The 26,797-nt window shown below is 36.2% G+C and overlaps 1 protein-coding gene across 1 annotated transcript in view; it reads left to right on the top strand.

Moving 5' to 3' along the window:
• PTGFR (prostaglandin F receptor) overlaps positions 1-11,345 on the top strand; it is a 46,711-nt gene extending 35,366 nt beyond the window's left edge. The window contains 1 exon segment of the mRNA NM_001266439.1: positions 9,688-11,345. Within this exon segment, the coding sequence (NP_001253368.1) occupies positions 9,688-9,969 (282 nt within the window). The 3' untranslated portion in view covers positions 9,970-11,345.
• Positions 11,346-26,797: the final 15,452 nt, after the last annotated feature.

The raw sequence follows: 26,797 nt of genomic DNA, 5'->3' as shown, positions 1-26,797 counted from the left end.
GACCTATGCAGTTTTAACACCATAGCCACAGACATCCAGGACTCCTCACATTTTCTCCTAGATCTTCCTGAACATGGAGGGCAGGACGAGAACACCAGTGATTTTATTGGAATGAAGCCAAGACAATAACATTTTTGTATGCTCTTTATAATATAGCTCTGAAGAATGAACAAATAAAAAGAATAAGGTCACCATGTATATCATTGTTTGGCAAGTGACAAATGAGACAGTAAGCAATCCTCAGTCAGTAGCATGACAAGGAAATACTCAAGACAGACTCTGACCTGTATTGTGAATGAGGTGCCTTGATGAAGCAAAGGTTTGGGCCCAACAGTGAGTCAAGGAGCCATTTCAAAGATGGGCTACAGTCACTCATTAAAAGGGATAGAACACAACTGTGCTGATTGTAGAATTAACTGTGACTTCTCCATAAAATAAATGGAGGATACAATCTGTTTTATAGAAGGCATACTTGAAGGGCCTTGTAGCTTTGTTAAGGACAGATGATAGTCAGCAGGCTGAAATTTTCTCTGTAGTGGACTACTTTGATAAATTCTCAAGGTTTTATTTGTATACATTACCACAAGACATAGACTTCAGTTACAATGGCAGCAAATATAATATGTACTACCGACTATGAATTTTTAGGTAAGAGAAAATGCTTCTTAAAAGATTGTTAGTCAGAAATCTGGAGATTGGTACTTTTTTTCAGAAAGAACGTCAGCTCAGCCTATGGCTGTATACTGCATTGTGACATTTATTTTTATTTAAAAGTTGGATTTTTGTGATTTAAAAAAGTAATGTAAATCTTCATTTAAAAGTTTAAATGGCATAAAGACAGCCAGTTTTCATATAGTAGTAAAATTGTTTGAATTTTAGACAATGATTGATGGCCTCTCTTGACTGTATCTTAAACAAAAGGACTTACTGCACTTTTTTGATTATCAGTATTATGCAAATATACCAGTAAACAACTGCCTTCTGAGATCTTAGGGAAGTAATGATTAATGAAGTATAAAAATGTAATTGTAATTGTATCACCCAAATTATGTCAATGAGATACATTAGTGACATACTTATGCTAAAAAAAAGAAAGAGAAAAAATGACTCCCTCTCTCCCCAAATCTTACAACACATTAAATCTGTCTTCTATTGCATGTTGAACATAACAGTATCAGGAACTTGATGAAAGTTAGTTATTCATTTATGATGATGATGAGGCTGCTGAAGCAATTGGTATAGTTTTGTGCATTACAGAGAAGGTTGTATGCCAGTTAACAAATAGACACGCACTATGTGCCCAACACATAGGAAAAGAAGAGTCATGGTTTGTGACCTCCATGGGTTCTAACATTTCTTCTCATTAATTAATTCCTTCACTTGATATTTACTGAATGCCAGTATGTACCAAGTATTGAGCATGGCACTGGGAATAAGGGTGTCCAGAAGACAAAATCTTTTTCTTGATGGAGTTGACGATTTAATGGAGTCATGGCATATGCTTCCGAAACAGTTGAAGGGTGAGTAATACACAGAAAATTGTCAGGAGAAAATTATGTGGGGTATAACCATTACACCAGATTGTTTTGTAGAGGAGAGAGATTGGCACTGAACTTTGTGGCTAATATTTTAGGCCATGAGATAGGAAATATATTCAAAGAGCTGAAAATTACATGGGAGAGAGTATGATCAGAGATTTAAGCCATAGGCTATTACCTAGAGAATGCTTGGGTATACATTGACTTATAATGAAGAAAGATGAATTTCAATTTGCTGCTTTGGTATGCTGAAGAAAAATTAAAAGTGTAACTCCAGAGAAGTAAGTTCAGAAAGTTAACCAAAAAAAAAAAAAAAGCACAACACTCAAGTTGTCTTATCCTCGTGACCAAACAACCAGATTGACTCAAGTACCAGCATTACACTGAACTAATTTTAATGAAATTGACTGGATTATCAGGAAGGGCTGACTCTTTTGTCCTGACCAGAAGTATATATGGATTTTATCTTTAACTAGACTCATATTATGCTTTAGGGTTAAATAGACATTTTTTATTAATTCTGGCTCAACTCTTTTCTGTGTGTTCCATGTGCCTTAATTTGTTGGTCTTCTGGTATCTTTGCATTTGGTCTACAGGTTTAGATTGGCTTTTTCAAAGACTGATTTTCTCTAAAATGTATGGGTATCTTTTATTTTTGAAAGGACACTCTTCTCATTAAAAATTTCCATCAAATAAAATAGGTAGATGCCGAGGCACAGGGAACAAGCACATACATTTCAGTAAAAAGCTAGATCCCCAAACAGTGAAGCAACAAATGCATTTTATACATAGTTAGATGTCCAGGCACAGTAAGCAACACACACAAACTTCAATAAATAAGTAGATGCCAAGGCACAGAAGACCAACACATACATTTCAATAAGTAGTTGGATGCTGAGACCGTGAACTAATACACACAGTTTCAATATGCAGATAGAGGCTGAGGCACAGCGAACCAACACATACATTTCAATAATAGATAGATGCCCAGGCACAAAAAGCCTATACATATTTCAATAAGTAGATAGATGAGAAAAAACATTCTCATTAAATAATTAATTATTGTACTACAACTTTGAGAATGCTTTGGAAAATCTTTCCAAACTACTGTAACAATAAACTAAATGGGCCAGTTGGAAATTTCTTGCTGGAAAAAACATAATGTGTTATAGGAGGGATGGTTTACTGAAACACCTAACTGGTACAGTCTGCTTTTGCTATTAAAACAACGTTGCCAGCAGTCAAATAAAGTAGTCTTTTATTCCTGAATCATTGTACCTCCAATATTACAACTAACTACTGGACTAGCTTTTTCTTTAATTCATAAATGAGACGCTAATAATTACTTCAGTCGTAATAAACATTTTTTATTAGGATGAAAATGTCTTATGCATCTATTATTACCAATATTTGGAGCATAACTGATATTTTCTTAGTGTAACTCTATGTTTGATGTAGGTAATCATATCTGGAATGAGCTAGAGTTTATGATGATATTACAAGCATGAAGTAAAATGCCTCAAATTCCTTTTGTGCCAAAGCAAGGCATACATACAAATATAAGATTTCATAGATGTGTTTTCTTCTTCTAAGACTTTGAATTTACTTACTGAGTTTTTAATTTCCACCGCTGCCAAGGAATAGAAATGATAAAATAAGGATAACTCTTGGGTGAATACAAAAGTTTGGATTAAAAAAGTAAAAACAAGGTCCAAAAGGACATCTGAATATTAGTCTAAAGCAGGGGTCTCCAGTCCCCAGGCCCAGGCCTTTTAGGAAATGGGCCGCACAGTAGGAGGTGAGTGGCAGGTGAGCAAACATTACCACCTGAGCTCTGCCTCCTGTCAGATCAGTGGCGGCATTAGATTCTCATAGGAGCACAAACCCTATTGTGAACACATGGGAGGGGTTTAGATTGCACACTCCTTATGAGAATCTAATGCCTGATGATGTGAGGTGGAACAGTTTCATCCCAAAACCATCTCCACCTCCAAGGAAAAATTGTCTTCTACGAAACTGGTCTCTGGTGCCAAAAAGGTTGGGGACTGCTGATCTAAAGAATGAGAGAAAAAGAACTACTGAAATGAAAATCATGCCATTCATCATGGGACAGATAAGAAGAAGGAAGATAAAAGGCACTGAACATTGTTTTATTCCATCTATCACTATTAGTGAATCTATTGGTGATACTTTTTTATAATTACCTTTTCATTCTGGGACAGATAGCTGTCCTCTGCACATTCATTGTTTTGACGTCCATCCTTCTGAAGGATACCTTGGTTACGTGGTGTTTACTCATTTGATTTTCCTATTGGTTACATCTGTTGTTATGGGCACAGGAGATTTGGAGCAAAATATTTATTAGCACCAGATCCTAATTTTTTAAAGAGATGCTAGTAAAAATATAATCATAGAAATATTGGATGAGAGAGGGCTAGAATCAGCTTGAAAGACAACTAGACATAGGCAGATGGAACTAGAATCATGGAGAATTAAAAATGAGCTCTCCTAGTGCCACGGAGGCTCACACACAAATCCTTAGTCATCATCTCCAACTATTCAAATCTTGACTCCACCACATTTTTGTTAGGCCTGACCTAGGGCAAGTTAACCACTCTGTACCTCAGCTTCATCTCTCAGAGGTGTTAGCAGGATTAAATGAGCTAATAGATGTTAATATTAAAATAGTGCCTGAAACATACTAAGTAATAAATGTTAGTTTTTAAAATCATCTTATTCGTAAATAAAACGTAGCACCACTGGCCTCATTACTGGGAATGGTGTAGTGGAAGACAGACTTGGAATCCTGATAGACTTGGGCTGAAATTTTGCCTTTGCCACTTACCAGCAGTGTGAACTTGGGCAAGTTAATGTGTCTGGGACTTGGCTTTCTTTTTGGCAATATCAGAAACACAGCAACCACCTCTGGGGGGTTTTAGGAGGATGAAATGGGTTCATATTTATAAAGTGTTAACACGACTTTCTCCTTCCCTTTCCTCCTTCCTTGAAGACACACTGGGGTAAAGAAATTCCATGATCCCTGCTGTGCCTAAGCCACGCCGGTGGACCTGGTCTTCTTGCACCACCCCTGTGGCTGGAGGTTTGAGACAGACAGGTATATTTGATGACCAGCAGTAGGTGGGTCAAAGCTTTAAAGTTGAATCAAATTAATTGATTAGTCAGTGAGTTTGATTTAAAAAGATTGAACTGACAACCTATTATGCAGAGGATGCAGGGATGGCAGAGTTTCTTTAAACAAGAACAAGTCGTCTAAGACAGAGATGTCCCTGTTGTAGCACCTTGAATCCCACCACCTCCCTCCCAGTTCCCAAACCCTTCTGGGATCTGGCTCAGGTAGGAGTCTCTGCACCCCTGCCTCCTTCTCTTCACCTGCCCCAGTGATCTTCAATTGCGGCCCTTCCTTAAGAACAGCAAAGGCTTATGGGGAGATGTAAGGTTTATCACCATAACAATTAAACAAGTTAAAACTCACTTTAACTTTACTAGGATTTCTTATCTTGAGTAAATAGAAACTTCTGTGCAGACTAGAAGTTAAAGGTTACAGAGAATCTGAGGAATTCCTTGAAACAAAAGTTCATTTAAGTTTTCTTTCCTTATATATATATATATATATATATTTTTTTTTTTTTTTTAACTTTAAATCCAACTTGACTCTTTTGACCTGAGGTTGCCTGGCCTACTTTCTGTGTAACCCTCCTAACTCCTGTACTTGTAATTGCCTGTTTCTTCTTGTCTTCCCCAATTCAACTGTAGGAATCTCTTCCTAAAAGATGTTGTACAAAGCAGAGGAGAAGGATTTGAGAAAGTTAAAGACATAGTTCCTACCCTCAAGACATGAGGGACTATGATACACATACTGACATTATCTCATTTCAATATGTTCTACATATTATACTGATACTATGTTTATCAATGCTAAAGAAGTGGTGTCACACATAACGGCTGTATAGAATGAGAGATTACTCAGCTACAGAGAGATCAAGAAACGTTTTCTGCAGAAGATGGGACAGGAAGGATAGGAGGATTTAGATAGGTAATTTTTAGTGAGGGACGGGCAGGAAAAATGGCATGTTTTTTGGCATTTGCGAAATATTCTGTAACTAGAGTAAACAAAATGAAATAAGAAGAACAAATAAATAGAGACTAGAAAACCACTTAGGAGTCTATAATACTATGTTTGCTTTTAAAGTGATAAGACACTCAACGAGAAAGGACAGAAAAACAAGGTGTGGGTTGAGAGGCAACATGAAAGCGGATCAAACAACTTATACATGGGTGCTGGCTCACATGTGACATCTGAGGCTCCAGAATTGGAAGTTTACAGAGTCTCACTCTGTTACCCAGGCTGGAGTGCAGTGGTGTGATCTCTGCTCACTGCAACCTCTGCCTCTCAGGTTCAAGTGATTCTCGTGCCTCAGCCTCCTGAGTAGCTGGGACTACAGGCAGGTGCCACCATGCCTAGCTGCTAAATTCATTAATATCAAGTCACAGATATGTCACTGTAACTCCACATATGTATGTACAAATATTTATATATCCATATTTTCTAAGTATTTGAATAATTTGAAAAATAAGCAGGGAAAATTGAAGCTTGTTTTACTCTACATATCCACTGAGTAAAATTATTAAGTAAGAGAGTATTTTCTGTAATATACTATGAACTAGGATCAATTCACAAGGGAATATGCAAGGGAGAAAGTAGCTAATGTAGTCCTGGAGGCACAGATAGGAATAGTTTGTCCAAAAGGAAATGATCCTCCATTGAGCTTTGCAGTTATTGGACCATATATAGAGTTAGTTTATTTCTGTCCAGTGTATTTTCTTAAAGAAAGATTGAGAAACTAGAGTATAAGAGGTAGGGGTTTGCAAACCATTTTGTATGAAAAGCAGCTGAAGAAATATAAGACTAGTATTATTTTAAGATATGTGAAAGGCTGACATTTAGTAAATGGACTGATTATCCCATGATGCTCTAGAAAACAACATTAAAATATGTTGAATAAATTTTAGTTCCTGGTAACAGAAAACATTCTACAACTCATACAGCTCAAATGGAAAAGATTTTTTCCTGAGTAGTGCTGAGACTTTCTTCTCACATACTTAGTGGCATCCCTAAGTAATTTCTGCTTTGTATAGAAGTCTGGACTAGATAACATTTTCCTGCACCCTGTAAGATTTGTGATTCTGTCTTCTCATGAGAGGTGATGTAGACAGTCCTCTATGTGCATAATAAATGGAGCCCATTTTGCTTCCTTCTGTTCTCAGAATCCCCTCAGTTACATTTCTGTTTTATTCACATTAACTTGGGTCTTGGTGGTAGTGCCATCTAGCACAATGCCTAGATACAGTAGACACTCAAAACTACTTGCTGCTGGATTGGTTTACATTTATAAATATGCAGAGGAATGGAAGCATAATTATTGAATTTACCATTGCTTTGAATAGTAAACAGCCACAGAGCCTGACTCTGGCCAACACATGTACAGACATGGGGGAGAGATGATGGGATAACATCCAGAATAAAACCTTAGCAAACATAGGCTCTATTATCTATGAATAAAGTAGCCTGGCATATTCATTAACTTTAGTGACCTTAACAGTTGATAGAATTGTTTTAGGTGGCCCAAATGAATGGAGATCCATTGTATTACCAACTATTTTGTTCTTTGCAACCTGGCAATAAACATATACTCTCCTTCCTCCATGCTTCTTTGACCTCATTATTTCTCTTATGTTAGTGTCCATCAGGTGAATTGATTAATTTTTTCATAGAATATTCAAATACTTTGTCCTGTCTACTTCTCAGAACTCTAATCATCAACAAAGATATACAACTGTAATGTGCCAAGGTTCGCAGGAAGATATTTTAGAAAATAACCCATATTCCTTTAGTTCCATGTACTGGGTAGCTTTTGGAAACTCTATGAAAGGCTGTGTGTATGATGAGACTCTGTACATAAGTGTCTGGAATACAAGTGCAGGTGGGCTAGACAGATAATAATGTTCTCAAGGCTTGTCAGGAGGCTGTTGCCAGAGACCAGAGAAAACGGCTTCCGACTGCTTTTGTTGAACCAGCTTGCAGACATCCTTGTTCTGACCCGGGTTCCCTCATGTCCCTTGCCAGTCTTATCAGGGCTTCAGTTTTCCGGAGATTCTGTGGTAACTTCAGTCCTGCTCTACTCACATCCACAGAGATGTACACAAATAATCCACATCAGTTTTGATTCTTTAGTAAAATAGTATATTTCCACACATTTCTTAGGAAAAAACATGATTTATAAAAGTAATGCATGATCTATGTAGAAAATTAGTGAATTTGAGACAAACAAAACGAGGAAATCAAAAGTCTCTGTAGTTCTGCTGTCTAGAGTTAACCAGTGAAAACAATGACATACACGCTAGGCTTTTATCTGTGCACAAAATTACATATTTGAGTTTTTTAAAAAAATGGAACCACATAATCAATACAGTTTGGCAGTTTGCTTTTTAAAAAGTTAACACCGAATCACAAACATTGAAGTCTGCCTAAATCTCAATTATGTGAAAGTACTATAATTTATCTTCTGTTGGATACTTAGGTGGTCCTGAATTATCAATATTATGAATGTATTTGTTATTATTAATATACCAATGATAAATGATATTTCTTTTACAGAAATACTCTCCCCACATTTATTGGTGGCTAAATAATTAGTGCTTCTTCCAAGTCAGGCTGTGGAGTAACCCCTATCCAAGGCTGGGGTTGGGCGTTAAAGGTGGGGAGAGAGTAATGAGTGCTTGGGCAGTGCCCTACTGTTCTGGGGAGAAACCTGGGCACTGGGACCCCTCAGAAGAGGACTCCATGCCTTTCCATATCTGGTGACTACACTGCTGTTTATAGGGGAGAGAGGAGAATCAGAAAAGTGTGCACCATGTAACTCAAAACAAAAGGAGTTATACAAACAAAAGCTCAGAAGGGCATGGTGCATCTGGGACAGATGAGACCTTCACAGTGGTTGTATCATAGGGAATTTGCAGGGGAGATGAGAATATAGAAGTAGACTTCATATGCATCATCAAGAAGCTAGCTGAGGAGTTTGTACTTTATTGTGTAGACAAAGAAGGTTTTGATAAAGATCTTCAACCATTGGTATCATTGGGTCAAATTAAGATGTACATTTCTTTCTAGTAATGGATCTTGATTTTCTTTTTACTTGTGTTTTGGTCTTTGTTACATCATCTTTTAATGGTGGCAAATTGACCCAAATTTCACTTTTCAGTTTTACCCTTTGTTTATTTATTTCTTATTTGTTTGTACATCCAAGATGTTTTCAAAGTCACCTTATATGTTCCACAACTGTTTGTTTGGAAGTCAAAGCTGGGACCAGTGATTTGCTTAGTTCTAACATATAGCTGGGACAATTTTATAGAACTGATTCCATGAAATGATCTCTTCAAAATCATGGGTGGTCAGGAAATGGACACATGAAACCACGAAATACATTGGTACTGTTAAGTCACAATGGTAGTGTAGAGAGAAACTCCTTTCCTCAAAGTCCTTAGAAAATTCCATTGCATACTTTCTGAAATGTTTTAGCCAAGTTAAGGCTAGGGCAAAGAGATGTAGAAAAAGAAATATAAAATTGAGGAGAGTGGTATCCTTGTAGTTAACAAGCAGAAAATCTAAAAGTAACATTCGTCATATACCATTTACAAATTAATATCAGATGGTCTAAATTCATTTTGTAAAACTATTTGTTAGCTTATCTATAATTTATTTATTTAAAAATACTTCATTGAAATAAAACAGATGTGTGTTGGCTTTGCATTTACTATTCTCAGAAGTATGAGAAGGTCAGTTACTGATATCAATGTTTGTCCTCCCTTAGGTGATTCTGTTTATGCATATTTGACTTTCTATAGAATTTATCAATTTTGTAGTTCTAATGTCAATTTGAATTCAAATGATTCAATTGTCTCCATGAGTGTTTCTGCTATCATTCATTTCTTTCTATCAGTATTTTGCACAATAGCATCACTTTGTGGAAAGTGAAATGAATGTCATCCAGCATAGCTAGTTAAGTTTTAAAAAATTATAGGATTGAAAAAAGGCTGCATCAACTAATTTCCCTGTTTTCTTCTTTTCTAGGTGACAATGGCCAACATTGGAATAAATGGAAATCATTCTCTGGAAACCTGTGAAACAACACTTTTTGCTCTCCGAATGGCAACATGGAATCAGATCTTAGATCCTTGGGTATATATTCTTCTACGGAAGGCTGTCCTTAAGAATCTCTACAAGTTTGCCAGTCGATGCTGTGGAGTGCATGTCATCAGCTTACATATTTGGGAGCTTAGCTCCATTAAAAATTCCTTAAAGGTTGCTGCTATTTCTGAGTCACCAGTTGCAGAGAAATCAGCAAGCACCTAATTTAATAGGACAGTAAGTCAGTGTAGGGCTAGAACAAAATTAAGACATGTTTGGCAATATTTCAGTTAGTTAAATACCTGTAGCCTAACTGGAAAATTCAGACCTCATCATGTAGTTTGAAAATACTTTTGTCAGATTCAAGTTTTGAAATTTGTCAAATAAACAGTATAATTGTACATTTTTCACTTGTTTTTGCCAATGGGAGGTAGACACAATGAAATAATGCCATGGGAGTCACACTGAAAGCAATTTTGAGCTTTATCTGTCTTATTCATGCTTTGAGTGATCATCTGTTGAGGTCTAATGACTTTATTTGGCCTGTTTGCCAGAGAACATCTTATTGCGGCCTGCATAGTGAAATGGTTATTTTGAGATCACTGCTCTGTAGCTAATCCTTATAAATTAGGCTCAATAAAATAAAGCACTCTTATTTTTTGATCTGGCCTATTTTGCCCGTCATTATGTAGCCTTAATTAATACATGCATGGTCATGACACCCGGAAGTCATGACGGTTTATTGTAACAACCTTTGCATATTCCAGGTCTGGCAGACAGGTTGCCTGATCTTGCAATCCTATCTAGAATGGGCCCATTCTTGTCATATTTGACAAACAGGATTACTTACATTTATTATTATGAAGGTCGATTGTTGTTGGAAGTGTTTTTTGATGTCACAGATTAGCGATTTTCAAATAATCATTTTTTTCTCTGAAAATTTTGTGCATGATTGCACAATAAATAATTTTTAGAGAAACAAAGGCTCGATCTCAGCACACTGATGGACAACTAGAATTACAGCAGTTTCAAAACTCTACCATGGATAATGCAAACAAACAGAAGCTACATGTCAGTGATAGGTGCAAATAATATTGGCAAAAGGTGCTTTACTTTGAGCCATTATTTGTGTCAGAGAACAAAAGAAACATAATCAATATACAATATTCAAAGACTATCTGCCGCTAGTATGTTTCTTCTTTACACACATATACATACAGACATCAGAAAATTCTGTTGATAGCAGGTTCATTAAATTTGTAAGATGGCATATTCTAAAGCCTGTGCTACCAGTACTAAGAGAGGAAGAATGGCAATTTGCCAAGTACTTGGGGATTATTATAACGATTAACTAGGCGATCAAGAGATAATCTCTCTCCAAATTTTCCAGTAATAATTGAGACTTTTTCTTTGCTTGTTTGTGTAATTCAACCAAAAGAATTTCAGTACTCATTCAAATTGTCCTAGGTCTATCAGAAATAAGGGTAGGTAGTCCTGCTTTATAATAGGAAAATGCATTTCTGTATAAGAGTTCTTTGCTTTCATGAACTTGGATTCATTTAAAAATTAATCTTCTCTGTTAGGCTGATTTCAGATTCTCTAGGAAATCTGTGTAATTCAATGAGACTTAAATTATTATGCTCATAAATATCTGCTTTTGATTGGTAATTTACATTGGAAGTCATGTTAACTTTTAGTGATTTCTTTGTAAATTCCCATAAGTAAATTAAAAGGAATTAAGCAAATAGCCTCACTGAAGATTTAAAGGCAATACTTTTCCAGTAAGTTTAAAGAAGAGAAACACAAACATATTGGCACATGATATTCTGATTTTAAGGCCAGTAAATAATTAATAACACAAATTTAGGTTATTCTCATTTATAGAGCACATAGTAGATGCTTGGTAAATACTTGCCAGGTTGAACTACAGACAAGAACCTCTTGGTGCAAAATGAACACAGAATTGCAAAGTTTTGTGCAGTTTTAATTTAAACTGATGGTTATAGATTTTTGTAGTATATATGAGTGTATGTATGTATATACACAAATGAATATGTGTGTGATATGTATTTCTATAGTGCATATACTTTTAAAAAAGCTGCTGCAATTAGTGACTGTTATTACATTACATAAATGCTCTCATTTGTTTCACGAAATCTTAAAGCCCAGAAGACCTTTCAGATGGTTTATTTGCTTTCAGAAGAGAATTTATTTCATACAGTTACTTAAGAGTGTTGATATCTTGTGAACAGAGACATAAGGAACCATTCTCCATCCTTCCTCATCACGCTAGGTACAATGCTTCCATGAATATTTCCATGTATTTTGACTGGGGAGAGGCATGGAGAAGGAACTCTCATTTAGGGGCTCCAGGTTCCTTCTCCTTGAGGCTTCTAAACAAATGGCAGAATTCTTGCTGTATTGCCATGATGTCACCCTGGCCATGTGTACTGACTTGGGGAGATCTTGCAACATGACCATGTGTGAGAATGTATGAGCATGTAAGGCTTTGAGGAGTGAGAGAGAAGTGTACATATCACAGGAGGGTTATCTATGTTATCTGAGCATAGGTTTGGGTAACCAAATTGGTCTTAAAAATGATGTTAAACCCAAGAAGTAGACATCAAAAATTAAAAAAAATATATATGTTTTCATTGTTTTAAGTTTTTCTTCTGAGTAAAACAAAATTAAAGAAAACAAATGCAACAATGTGCACATCTGACTTCAGAGTTTTATTTCTGTTATTATATGTGTTGCATGTAGCTTGGCAATTTACTGTATAATGTATAATAGACTGGAATATCTACCAATACCTTTCATATAAATGTTCAAAGTAGAAGTATATTTGTTCAGGTTTCTGGAAATAAATTGTAAAATAAATAGTACAAATAGTTTCAATAAATTTACCAATTTGAGTGTTTTCAGCTCTATTTCAAAACTCATAACTGATCTTCAGAGTTACTGAATTTCCTTTTGAACTGGGTAAGGCATTATCCAAGCAACTTCACATACTATTTAAACATGATTTCTGGGTAATTATATTATTCTGGACAAATAACCTAAACATGTCAGGATTTTTACAAGTGTTAGTGAATTTTTCTAAAAAGATGAGACAAAAGCAAAAACATCACACATAGGTTTTTATTACTATGAATACAAAGGTAGATAATGCTGATTCACAATTAGCTATGGGTGTATCCAAAACAGCAGACATTTTACTGATGGGTTTAACTAGGTGATAGAAATGTGTGCTTAATTTTTTTTTCCTAGAGGCAGAAAGTTGCTTCTAATTATCTATATAGCTAAAATGAAAAATACCTGAAAGTTAATACACACTTATGTAGATATATTTGTGTTATGTGATAAATATTTCTTTTTTGCACATTTTTGGACTTGAGAAATCTGCTTTTGTTTCGTGCCTACTCTGAGTTTAGAACCCAAATAAGAGCACTTGTTAAATATAGAGTGAACTTTTTGTTAAAACTCTTGCTAGCTTCACCTGTATATCATCAATGCTCGAAATTAAATAACTGTTTTGGGACAGAATATAAATGCTGGGAATATACATTTTATTACTTCTTAATCTAGGTGTCAAAGATTTTACCACCTGGTAAATAATGTTGGACTTCAACTTGTTACTGGCACATTTTAATAGTAGATGAAACATGTTTTTCTTTGTTGTGTGAATAAATGTATGTTGTGCTCTTCATACTTGTTGGATTGTATAGAGATTAAATAGTGATATGTATATATTGTTGTTTGCTTTGGTATGCAATTCATGTAATTTCAGTGCTTTGACTAGCTTAAAACTTCAAATAAGTAATTTTATAATAAATTTGGACTAATGTTTTTCAAGAGTGATTATTTTTAGGAGGGCCATATAAAACTTGAAACGCTTGAACCTAAGCTCCCGTTTTATCTGCTACTGGATGGGAAGAATTTCAACTTGTTTTCCATTACTACCTTTTGCTCTCCCACCCTACCCACTCTTCTGTGATATCTTCACTCTTTTACCTGTGTCTCAACTTACGTGGGCAAGTCATAATTTAGATATAAATCTGATTATTTCCCAAACCTCCAGGTTTAGGTATATCATTCAGAAAAGCCTAGATATGTCTGTAATAAGAAACAACCTCCAAATTACAGTGCCATAAACTTCACAAAAGTTTATATCTCACTTATGGCTCCTGTCCACTCTGAAGGGGAGCTCTGCTGCCATAATCACTCAGAGAACTCAGGTGACAAAACAGCCACCATTATATGTGGCTGTTCCTCATGCAACAGAGCATGGTGAGTCACACACAGGCTGTTAAAATTTCCATCTGGAGGCAACACACATTTGCATACACTTCCCCAGCTAACATAAATAATGTGGCTTTACTAACTTCCCAGGGGGCAGCTAAGTGCAATACTATGATATGTTAGGAGGAAAACAGAAACTAATTTGTAGACAGCACTAATGATTTCATTATCTTCCTAATAGCATTTAAACAGAAACCATTTTTAAAAGTTGTGTTTAACATTTAGGAACATCATGGCATAAAAACATTTGGGACTCACTCTTTGTAAGTACTGACAAGCATGGTCTTGTAATCTGTAAAGATAAGGTAGAATAAATGAACTAAAAGAAATTTTAGATGACTAAAAGGACAATATAATAGAAAGAGGGAAATCTTGGTTCTTAAAAATTCAGACAATTGAAACATTTCTGTACAATACCGAGCATTGTTGCAGTATTGTCTGAAATGGATGCTTTTCTAATAAAAGAAAATGACTAAAACATATTTTACCTTTGCACTTTTAATTTCCCTATAATAGCATATATTTACCTTGATATAAAGGCAATTCACTGAGTTCTATCAAATTATTGGAAAACTTGAAGTATAATCACACTAGAACAAGATAAAAATGTAAATTTCTTTTCTTTTTCTCCAAGTGGGAACAGTGCCTTCATTTTGAACTCAAACATGACAGTACATGAAGTAAGTCAGAAACTTGGTAAAATTAAATCATAGCAATCTTGAGATGTAGGTTCATATAAACCAAATGTTCTGTTCTAAGCCTCAACTGAAAGTTATTGCACAGAATTTTTGGCAGAGCTGTTTTTCTGCCCTGCATAAATATCAACTGAAAGCAATATGATGAAGATAAGATATGCGATTATGAGAAAGTAGTTTGAAGGTTTTTATGCTATTAGTCTCATATTTGCTAAAGTGTATTTTCAGTAAACAATCTAGATAGTTTATGAGAAAATCATGAACATTTCACTTTATATTTATCTTATAATAAAGAAGAGGCAGATTACTGAAATCCGAAGGAACTATATCTTAAATTTGAAGTGCACTTTAAATTTTAACAAGGATCTAAACTCAGTCTTAGTGTTTCATATTTAACTTGATTTGAATTATTTTCAATGCCTGAATTGTAAAACCCCAAATTAACAAAATGTATTGTGTTGTTGTAGTGCTAAATTCTATATTAAATGAGGTAATCTTGTACTAGTATATAGTTACACAATTTTAGTTTTAGAAAGTGAGGCCATGCTAGACATACTGTTGTACTGAAAATTTTTATTTCAATAGTCCATGTCAGTACATAAAAGTATTCTTTTCAACAGCTAAATAGTTGTATTAGTCCCTTTTCATGCTGCTGATAAAGACATACCTGAGACTGAGAAGAAAAAAAGGATTAATGAACTTACAGTTCTACACGGCTGTGGAGGCCTCACAGTCATGGAGGAAGGCAAGGAGGAGCAAGTCACATCTTACATGGATAGCAACAGGCAAAGAAAGAGCTTGTGCAGGGAAACTCCCATTTTTAAAACCATCAGATCTGGTGAGACCCATTCACTCATGAATAGCATGGAAAGATTCAATTCAATCACCCTCCTACTGGGTTCCTCTCAGAACACATGGAAACTGTGGGAGTTAAAATTCAAGATGAGATTTGGGTGGGGACACAGCCAAACCATATCAAAAGTATTACATAACATGAATGTATCATAATTTAAATAACAATTTTTGTATTGATGGAGAGTTGTTTTTATTTCCAGTTACTTGCTTTTTTCTTGTTTTTTTTTTTTTTTTTTTTTTTTTTTTTTTTTTTTTTTTTTGAGATGGAGTCTCTCTCTGTCACCCAGGCTGGAGTGCAGTGGTGCAATCTTGGCTCACTGCAACCTCTATCTCCTGGGTTCAAGCAATTCTCCTGCCTTAGTCTCCCAAGTAGCTGAGATTAAAGGTGTCCACCACCATGCCCAGCTAATTTCTTTTTGTATTTTTAGTAGAGATGGGGTTTCACCACGTTGGCCAGGCTGATCTTGAACTCCTAACCTCAAGTGATCTGCCCACCTCAGCCTCCCAAAGTGCTGGGATTATAGGCATGAACCACTGTGTCCAGCTCCCTCTTTCAAATAATGCTATTTCAATACGTATGTTCTTATATTTCTAACTATTTTTGAAGTTTGCAGAATCACCAGATTAGACATGCTCATTTTCAGTGTCGATATGTTCTGCTAAAATAGGTATTGTGTACTCCCATTCTCTTCTAAGAAAAAACGCTTGATTCTTGGTATCACCCACTGTGTATTTTAGCAATCTTTCTGTTTTTACCAGTTTAATAGACTAAAATTAAATCACATTTAAATCATATTTATGTTACTTGTATTTTCCATTGCTAATAAAGTTGAGGCATCTTTTCATACATTGGTAAGTCATTTATACCACTTCTATGAATTTCCTGTTCTTGACTTTTTTTCCATTTTTAATTTTTTTTTTTTACTTGCAGTAAGACTATGTATATTAAGGATATTTACCTTTTTTTTAGATATATGATATTGTTTGGCTGTGTCCCCACCCAAATCTCATCTTGAATTCCCATATGTTATGGGAGGTGCCCAGTGGGAGGTAATGAAATCACGGGGTCAGGTCTTTCCCATGCTGTTCTCATGATGGTGAATAAGTCTCAGGAGATCAGATGGATTTTAAAACGGAAATTTCCCTGCACAAGCTCTCTTTGCCTGCTGTCATCCACAAAGATGTGACTTGCTCCTCCTTGCCTTCCACCACGACTATGAGGCCTCCCCAGCCATGTGGAACTGTAAGTCCAATAAATCGCTTTCTTTTGTAAATTGCCCAGTCTCAGGTAAGTCTTCATCAGCAGTGTGAAAATGAACGAATACAGTATATGTTACAATTTTTTTTCCAGGCTGCCATTTTATTCTGCAGTGAGGGTGTTTTGTTGGTTTGTTGTTTACTATGTAAGAGTTTTACAAAATTTTACAAAGTTTTAAGGAAGACTTATCTTTTGCAGATTCTTTGATTTGTTTCTTGTTTAGAAAACATTTCTGTCCTCAAAGATTATAAATATATTCCCATTGTCATTTTCTACAATTAGAGTTTTATCTTTAGATTTTCTAGATTTTATGGAATTTTATTTTTTTGTGCCTCATGTGAGTTAGAAATTTTATTTTCCCCTAAATGTATAGTCAATAGACACTAATAGTTTTTAAGTTACATTCTTGAAATCTTACTTTAGGTAGTATATTAGTCCATTCTCACATTGCTATAAAGAACTACTGGAGACTGGGTAACGTATAAAGAGGTTTAATTGGCTCACAGCTTCACAGGCTATATGAAAGCACGACTGGGGAGGCCTCAGGACACATAGTCATGGTGAAAGGGAAGCAGGCATGTCCTACATGGCTGGAGCAGGAGGAAGAAAAAGAAGGTGGAGTTGCTACACACTTTTAAATAACCAGATGTCATGAGAACTCACTATCATGAGAACAGCAAGGAGAAAATCTACCCCCAAGATCCAATCACCTCTCATCAAGCTCCTCCTCCAACACTGGGGATTAAATTCAATGTAAGATTTGGGCAGGGACACAAATCCAAATCATATGAGGTAGGTTTTTGTGACAGTCACTATGGGACTGAACAAACAAGGATGAATGCAACTTGTGACAGTTACTACGGGACTGAACGAAAGAGGATGAACACAGAAATGAAAACTTAAGACAAAAGAATCTGTTTAAAGAAGGAGTCGGGGGCTCCTGGTGAGCAAAGGCATTGAGCTTCCACAGCCTTCCATATTTATTGGGTAGAAAGAGCAGGGAGGAGGAGGTAACAATTGGTCAACTGCTTGGTTGATCACAGGTTCACATTATTGCTAACAGGCTTCAGATGTGCCTAATCACAAGAAACACCTGCACCTAAGGCATGACTGCCCTCAGCACCCCCTGTGGACAGCAGACACAGTTTGTCAGTTTGCCAACATTCTGCATTTATGAGAACAGTTTGCTGTTTACTCATATAGCCTCCAGTGGCATACTGAGCTGATCACGACCCTCATTCTTTTGGCCTCCAACAGGTTTCCATTAGTTTTTTTGAAATATTGAATTTATCTCATCTGGCCTCTGTTATTTACTCAGATTGGGAAACACTAGTAAGACCATAAAATAATAAAAATAATACTACCCTTAGTATTCAACATTGACCTTAAGACCTATCACGAGTTTTTCTAGTAAAGAACATAATTTTATGCAACACCATTTTCCCTTTTTGCCAGATGTCTGCTATGACCAACAGCATTGAGTTTCCAGATGGCTAAATGGGGGTAGTTAGGAGCTGTATTGGGTTGCTAGGGATGCCATAACAAAGTAATGCAGACTGGGGGATTAGAACAGAAATTTATTTCCTTACAATTCTGGAGGCTAGAAGTCTAAGACCAAAGTGTGGACAGGTTTAGTTTCTTCGGAGGCCTGTCTGTCTGTCTTGTAGATGACTATCTTCTCCCTGTGACTTTATATAGTCTTTCCTCTGTGTGTGTGTCTATGTCTCAATCTTTTCTTCTTACAAGAACACCAGTCACTCGATTAGGGCTTAGTCTAGTGGCTTTATTTAATAAATATCTCTATAAAGATCCTACTTCCGAAAACAGTCACATTTGGAGGATTTGGGATTAGAACTTCAACATATAAATTTGTTATATGGACGCGATTCAGTCTGTAACAAAAGTATAGTTAGTGATGTTGACATAAAGCTATGCTAACTGGTCCACACAGGTACTGAGTCTGTTAATTTGGATTTATTGGCCCTACAGCTAATCTAGTTGCTCTCATACATTAGCATGCATCCTTTTTAGATGGAGGATTTACTAAATCAGATGGCTGGGCCCCACATCAGTGACTTAATTCAGTTGGTCTAGGGAGGGGCCAGATAATTTACATTTCTAACCAGGTCCCAGACAATGCTAATCTTAGGAACAGACTTTGAGAACGACTGGCCAAATCAACTAGGCTAAGCAGCTATATGGCATGATAAGAAATATGTAATAACCATGGAGATTTTTTTTTGAGACAGGTTCCACTCTGTTGCCCAGGCTGGAGTGTAGTGGTACAATCATGGCTCACTGCAGCCTCAACTTCCAGGGCTCAAGCCATCTCCCACCTCAGTCTCCTGAGCAGCTGGGTACAGGTGCACACCACCATGCCTAGCTAATTTTTAAAAAATTATTATTTATTTTTTGTAGAAACACATCTCACTGTATTACCCAAGACGGTTTCCTGCGCTTGAGCAATCCTCCCACCTTGGCCTCCCAAAATGCATGAGCCACCTTGCCCAGCCTCATGAAGCTTTTTGATAATGCAAAGTGGCTCCACTCTTTTAGTACTGGCAATTTTATCAGTTTCCTAAATTGTATTTTTTGCCTCAACACCAAACCATTTAGACCTGAAAAATGTAAAAGCTGTGCAGAAAGGGACAAGAACATGAGATGATATCAATTGAAAGTAAAAAATGAAAAAAACCAAAACACATAAGTGAGTCAAGGGTTAGCTGGTCTAAAATCTCTTATTGGTTTCAAAATGATTATTGTCATCATGTAGACAGGCAAAATTCCCATAGTCATCTCTGGGAATATTGCTTATATTTTATTATTCTAACCAAAGCTTTTCTTCTTTTTAAAAATTCCAGATCATTTGGATTAATTTTACATTTTCATTCTTACACTTTCAGTGTTTATAATCTTCTTTGATCCTTGTATTTTCCACTCTTGTTTCAGTCCAGTTGGCCTTAAGATAATTTCCTACTCTAGTAAAATAAGTCTTTAATAAGTTGTTGGCTCTCCAGGGGATACTGGGCATTTATTTTCCAAATAAAATACAATGCTAATCCTTTTCTTCTGGAACAAGTAAATTATTATAATGGATTTTATTCAAAATAATTAGAATGACAGTTGAGAATAAATGAATCAAAAACAAATAAAAATACTTGGATGCAAAATGCCACTCTAAAGACATTACAAATACAGAGTCTTTTATGTAATTCCAAACAAATGGTATTTCAAAGGTAAGGAAAAACAGAAAAGCTAACAGCAGAAGCAAAAGTCCAGGCTATGCTTTTTCAAGACATAGTTCCATCCAGGAAAGTTTCTCTCCTTCCTAAGAAGAATATGTCATTGGCTCCTATGAGGTTTACAAAGAATATTAAACATAAACACAGATTAAAATGTTTTAATTAGTCACTTTAAATGTTATTGTTCTGAAATCTCCATGTAAAGTATCCTAATTCATAAAACTGGAACTATTCAAGGAGCTGAAAATGGCAATAGTATACCGTTTTTTGAAGATCGTGACATTTGTCATCACTTTACGATTTGGGTTTTATAAGATTAGTGATTTCCTCACAGAGCTACTCAAAAGAAAATATAAAACAGAGAGCTAAAAAGTGTCCTGAGAATTAAAGAAGCTAAAATTAGATGTATTACATAGTTATTTGCTTTCCAAACTGTGGTTAGGCAGATATTAAAATTGTGCTTTAGTGATGCTTTCAGTGATGTCTTAGGAAATAATGGCATTTTCCGTGAGGTAGAATGCTCCAGAAACTAGCTATGGCTCCTGAGGCTCTTACCCTTTTTCTGACTTGTGGCACACTTCTTCCAACCCTTATTAATCACACTAATCAGAAACTTGTGATACTCAGAAAAGGTTTTACAAGACCCCATGTGCCAATGCCCGGAGGTGCGATGGAGCTTAGAATTATGTGATGACGTGCTTTTGGGTTCTAATATAGTCCAACTGCAGAATCAACTGGCTTTTGCCTTCTGTGTTCCCTAGTCATGTTGTTAGCTCATCGTCTGTGCCTGTGAAGGTACATAGCTAGTCCTCTACTGATTTAAGCTGATTTATGGCTTATGTCCTACTAACTTGTAAACATATTTCGAATCAGCTGACCCTTAGCAGAAGAATCTACCATGGATTGTAATTCAATTCAGAATTAAGACAGCAATTCATTCTGACCCAATGAGGCAACATCAACCACGGGCTGGCAGTGCTATCACTCACTTGTACATGTGTTAAGGAACTTTCCAGGTTCCTGGAGGAGGGTAAGTATGGGGAAAGATAGAGGGAAGGATTTTAATGTCTGTAGTCTCAGAAGAAAAACTTGCAGATTTCAAGAATAGAAGATGATCTGTCATCATATTACAACATTGCCTTTGGAAATAATTTAACTCTCATAAGTATTACTAGTAATTCTTTACAAGATTATAACCACCCCCTGAAATTCAACTTTCAATTGTAATTCTGAGTAAATTTTGCAAGTAGGTAAGAGTGTCATTATCAAACTTTAAAATGTTGACTCCATCTGAAAAAAATGCCTGTGGTTAGACCTCTGCTTGACTAATGACATTTTTATTTAGAGACATAAGCTCTTTGCTCTAATAATTAAGAGATGGTAGATGGTTATTGAGTTCCAACATGTGAGCTTCTAATTTTGCTTCATTGCATTGGTCACTGCAGGCAGAGTATCATCATGCTTTAATTGATGTATAGCTGTCTGGGTGTTTTTTTTTCCCTATCTTTTCGTTCCCCTTAGGGTTACCACTGAGTTTTGAATTTTCTCCTAAAACATAATTTTGACTGTTGTACTTACCTGTTTTGAATTATTTTTATTCTTCATTGTCTACAGAATAAGATCCAAACTACTCAGCATGATAATCAAAGATCTTCAGTATCCTGTCTTTAGTGGATCCTTTCTGGAGAATCTAATCAGCCTATAAATCATCCTCCCCTCTCTGAGATTTCTGAGTCTTTCTGTTATGATCAGAGGTGTTTACCAGTAACTACGTTTATACTCTGTGACTGCCTGGATTTGACCATGTTTACACCTCTTCATCAGCCATAAAAATAAGATTCTTTTGCCTGGAAGTTTTAGATTTGCAACCTTCACAATTATTTAATTTGATTCTTACTGTGGTATTATTGTATCACAGTATTATTATGTCATTTTAAATAGACAAAACCACTATAGCTTGAAGAAACTATTTGCTGAAATCCCAGAGAGAGGATTAAAACGTCAGCCTCTTAAGATCCAGGCTACACTGCTGCCATGAAAGAAAAAAAAAAACCTTAAAATATGGTAGTATAATTAAAGAGCCTAATTTATAGGTTGGACACTGGTACCATTATTAAGAATTCCATTTGTCTAATGTTATTTAAAAGTAACTGGGAAAGCCTAGCCAGAGCAATCAGTCAAGAGTAAGAAACAAGAGGCATCCACATAGAAAAAGAAGAAGTCAAACTATCTTTCTTCATAGATAATGATTTTATAGCTAGAAAACCCTAAAGACTCTACCAAAGGCTCCTAGAACTCATAAATGACTTCAGTAAAGTTTTAGGATACAAAATCAGTGTAAAAAAACCTAGCATTTCTGTACACCAATAATGTTTAAGCTGAAGGCCAAATTAAGAACATAATCCCATTTACAATAACCACACGCACAAAATAAATCACCTAGGAATACATCTAGCCGACGAGGTGAAATATCTCTATCAGGAGAACTACAAAACATGCTAAACGAAATCAAAGATGACACAAAGAAATGAAAAAAACATTCCATGCACATGGATTGGACAAATCAATATCATTAAAATGGCCCTAATTGCCCAAAGCAATGTACAGATTCAACACTACCCCTATAAAACTACCAAAGTCTTTTTTCATAGAAATAGAAAATAACTATTATAAAATTCATATGGAACCAGAAAAAAGCCCAAATAGTCAAGTAATCTAAGTAGAAACAAGAAAGCCATAGGCATCACAGTACCTGACTTCAAATTATATTGTAAGGGTACAGAAATAAAAACAGGATTGTACTGGTTAAAAAAAAAAAAAAAAAAAAAGACACACATAGACCAATGGAAAAAATAGAAACTCAAGAAATAAAGCTGCATATTTATAGCCATCTGATGTTTAACAAAGTCAACAAAAACAAGCAATGGGAAAAGGACACCCTATTCAATAAATGGTCTTGGGTTAGCTGGCTAGTCAAAAGCAGAAGATTGAACCTGCATCCTTATCTTTCACCATATGCAAAAATTAACTCAAGATGGATTAAATATTTAAATATAAAACCTCAAACTACAAGAATCCTAGAAGAAAACCTAGGAGACACCATTCTGGACATAGGCCTTGGGAAAGAGTTTATGACTAAGTCCTCTAAAGCAATTACAACACAAACAAAAATTGACAAGTAGAAGCTAATTATATTAAAGAGCTCTGCAAAGCAAAATAAACTATCAGCAGAGTAAACAGATAACCTACAGAATGAGAGAAAATATTTGCAAACTATGCATCCAGCAAAGGTCTCATATCAAGAATCTATAAGGAACTTAAGGCGACAAACAAGAACCAAATAAACCCATTAAAAAAGAGCAAAGAACACGAACAGACATTTCTCAAAAGAAAACACACAAGCAACCAACAAACATGAAAAAATGCTCTATATCACTAATCATCAGAGAAATGCAAATCAAAACCACAATGAGATACCATTGCACACAAGTTAGAATAGGTGTTATTAGAAAGTCAAAAAACAACAGATGCTGGCAAGGGTGAAGAGAAAAGGAAATGCTTACATTACCAGATGGAAGGTCTTATCCGCGAGTTGTCCAGGTTCTTGGTGCATCCAACAAAGAGTTGAACAAAGTGCAAAAACAAGGCAACAAAAGAATGAAGCAATGAAAGAAGCATCATCAAAAGTGCAGATTTATCGAAATGAAAGTACACTCCAAAGAGTGGGAGCAGGCTTGAGCAAGCGGCTCAAGAGCTCCGATTACAATGTTCTTTAGGGTTTTCACTAAGCTAAAAGAATTTGGTAACACTCCTAAGTGCCCTTTAGAGGCCTCCAATTGGTTACACCCCATGAAGGATTGGCCAGTGACCAATCAGAGGCTAAGTAGAGACTTGGCCTGTGGTCAATCAGAGGCTGAAGTGGAAACTTCTGTCTTGTTATACAGGAGCAGCCTGTCTGCTGCCTAAATTCCTAGAACTAGATGTACCTGCTGTTCTTTTGATTCCACCTTAACCCCTGGTTATCCTAATTCTCTATTCTCCTACCTCACTTACGTATACACTGTTGGTGGGAATGTAAATTTGTTCAGCCCCTGTGGAAAGCAGTTTGGAGATTTTTCAAAGAACTTAAAACAGAACTATCATTCCATCCCCTGATCCCAATACTGAGTATACATCCAAAAGAAACCAAATCATACTACCAAAGGACACATGTGCTCATATGTTCATTGCAGCACAGTTCACAATAGCAAATACCTGGAATCAATCTAGGTACCCATCAACAATGGATTTGATCAAGAAAATGTGGTACGTATACATCGCAGAATACTACATAACCATAAAAAATAACAAAATCATGTCATCTGCAGCACCATGGATGCAACTAGAGGCCATTATCCTAAGTAAATTAACACAGAAACAGAAAACCAAATACAAAATGTTATTGCTTATAAGTGGGAGCTAAACGATGGGTACCCATGGACGTAAAGATAGGAGTAATAGAAACTAGAGACTATTAGAAGGTGGGGGGAGGGAAGGGGGCCAAGGACCGAAAAGGTAACTTGGGTACTATGCACAGTACCTGGGCACCTGGGTGATGGGATCATTTGTAACCTATACTTCAGCATCACACAATATACCTAGGTAAATAAACTGCACATGTACCCCCTGAATCTACAATAAAAGTTAAAAAAAAAACCATGTATTTTATGTTTAGTATACTACCCCAAATACTACTCATTAAATTTTTTGTCTTTCCAGAAATATGCCTAGCCACTTGTTTTGTTTGTGACAGGGTCTCACTGGAGTTCAGTGGTGTGATCTTGGCTCACTGCAGCCAAGACCTCCCAGGCTTGACCTCCCAGGCTCAAGCAGTCCTCCCAGCTCAGCCTCCCGGGTAGCTGGGACTACAGGCACGTACCATCACGCCTCGCTAATTTTTGTATTTTTTTTTGTAAAGATAGGGGTTTCACCATGTTGCCCAGGCTGGTCTCGAACTCCTGAGCTCAAGCCATCTGCCCCTCCCCAGCCTCCCAAAGTGTTGGGATTACAGTCATCAGCCACCACTCCCAGTGTCATATTAATTTTTATAAATGTTCTACGTGTGCTTTAGAAGAATGAACACTTTCACACAGTTGTATATAGGATTCTATCTTCACATAATAAATTAAGGCTGTTAATTACTGTGTTTACAAAAATTTTAAGTATTTACAGGTGAAATCATATGCTGTCAGAATTTCCTTTAAAATACTCCAGTTCCAGGCTGGGCACGGTGGCTCACGCCTTTAATCCCAGCACTTTGGGAAGCTGAGGCGAGCAGATCACTTGAGGTCAGGAATTCAAGATCAGCCTAGCCAATATGGTGATACTCTGTCTCTACTAATAATACAATAATCAGCCAGGCATGGTGGGATTACACCTGTAATCCCAGCTACTCAGGAGGCTGAGGCAGGAGAATTGCTTGAACCTAGGAGGCAGAGGTCACAATGAGCTGAGATCACATCGTTGCACTCTAGCCTGGGTGACACAGCAAGACTCTGTCTCAAAAAAAAAAAAAAAAAAAAAAAAAAAAATCCAGTTCCTTTCACTCACCACCTCTACCCTCTGAAAAAAAATTGGGGAAATATCTGAAACAAGATTGCCGAAATGGATGGTAGCATGGTAATACTTAGAGGTTCATCATCATATGAGAGTTTCTCAAATTGTGGTCTCTTAACCATTAGCATCAACATTACTTGGGAACTTGCTAGAAGTGCATTGGATCCCACCTGACACCTACTAAATCAGAAACTCTGGGGACAGGACCCTGCAATCTGTGTTTTAACAAACTCTCCAGGTGATTCTGATGCATGCCAAAGTTTGAGAACCACTGTATTATACTATTCTCTCTATTTTAAACATTTTAAACATATTAAGTAAAAAAGTCAAGATAAATGTATATGTAAAAATATTCATTTCCAGTTCATAATTAGTTTTAAGAAATTTTTGAGCAATAAAGTCACTTGACATTATTAATGCAAGTGTACTTCTATACCAATTGCAAGAGGCAGCTGGGAAAGGGAGATATGGATATGTGTTTGTAAAAGGAAGAGGGGTGGGAAATATATTTTAAAAGTATACTCTATCCTAGTTATTGTACTAGGTGTAATTTCTTAATCCTCAAAAAAAAAAAAAAAAAGCACAACACCATGAGACAAGTATTATTATCAGTATTTAACAATGAAACTGAAGAAAAGTGTCTTGTACATTTCTAAAAGGATTTTTACTTTTTAATTTTTCCCAAGATAGCAGATAAGAGGCTTTTAGTGTGCCTCAGTCACTTGGAAACAGCAAAATAGTGGGAAAACACCAACTTATATGGTTTGGCTATATCCCAACCCAGATCTCATCTTGAATTGTACTCCCATAATTCCCATGTGTTGTAGGAGGAACCTGATGGGAGATAATTGAATCATGGGGGCAGTTTCCCCCATACTGTTCTCCTGGTAGAATAAGTCTCATGAGATCTGATGGTTTTATCAGGGGTTTCTGCTTTTCCATCCTCCTCATTCTCTCTTTGCCTGCTGCCATTCATGTAAGATGGGACTTGCTCCTCCTTGCCTTCCACCATGATTGTGAGGCTTCCCTAGCCACGTGAAACTGTAAGTTCAGTTAAATCTCTTCCTTTTGTAAATTGCCCAGTCTCGGGTATGTCTATATCAGCA

The sequence above is a fragment of the Macaca mulatta genome, chromosome 1, assembly GCF_049350105.2.
Source record: "Macaca mulatta isolate MMU2019108-1 chromosome 1, T2T-MMU8v2.0, whole genome shotgun sequence".
Taxonomy (NCBI): domain Eukaryota; kingdom Metazoa; phylum Chordata; class Mammalia; order Primates; family Cercopithecidae; genus Macaca; species Macaca mulatta.
Note: the sequence above shows the minus strand (reverse complement) of the source record. Positions and strands in the feature narration are given on the sequence as shown.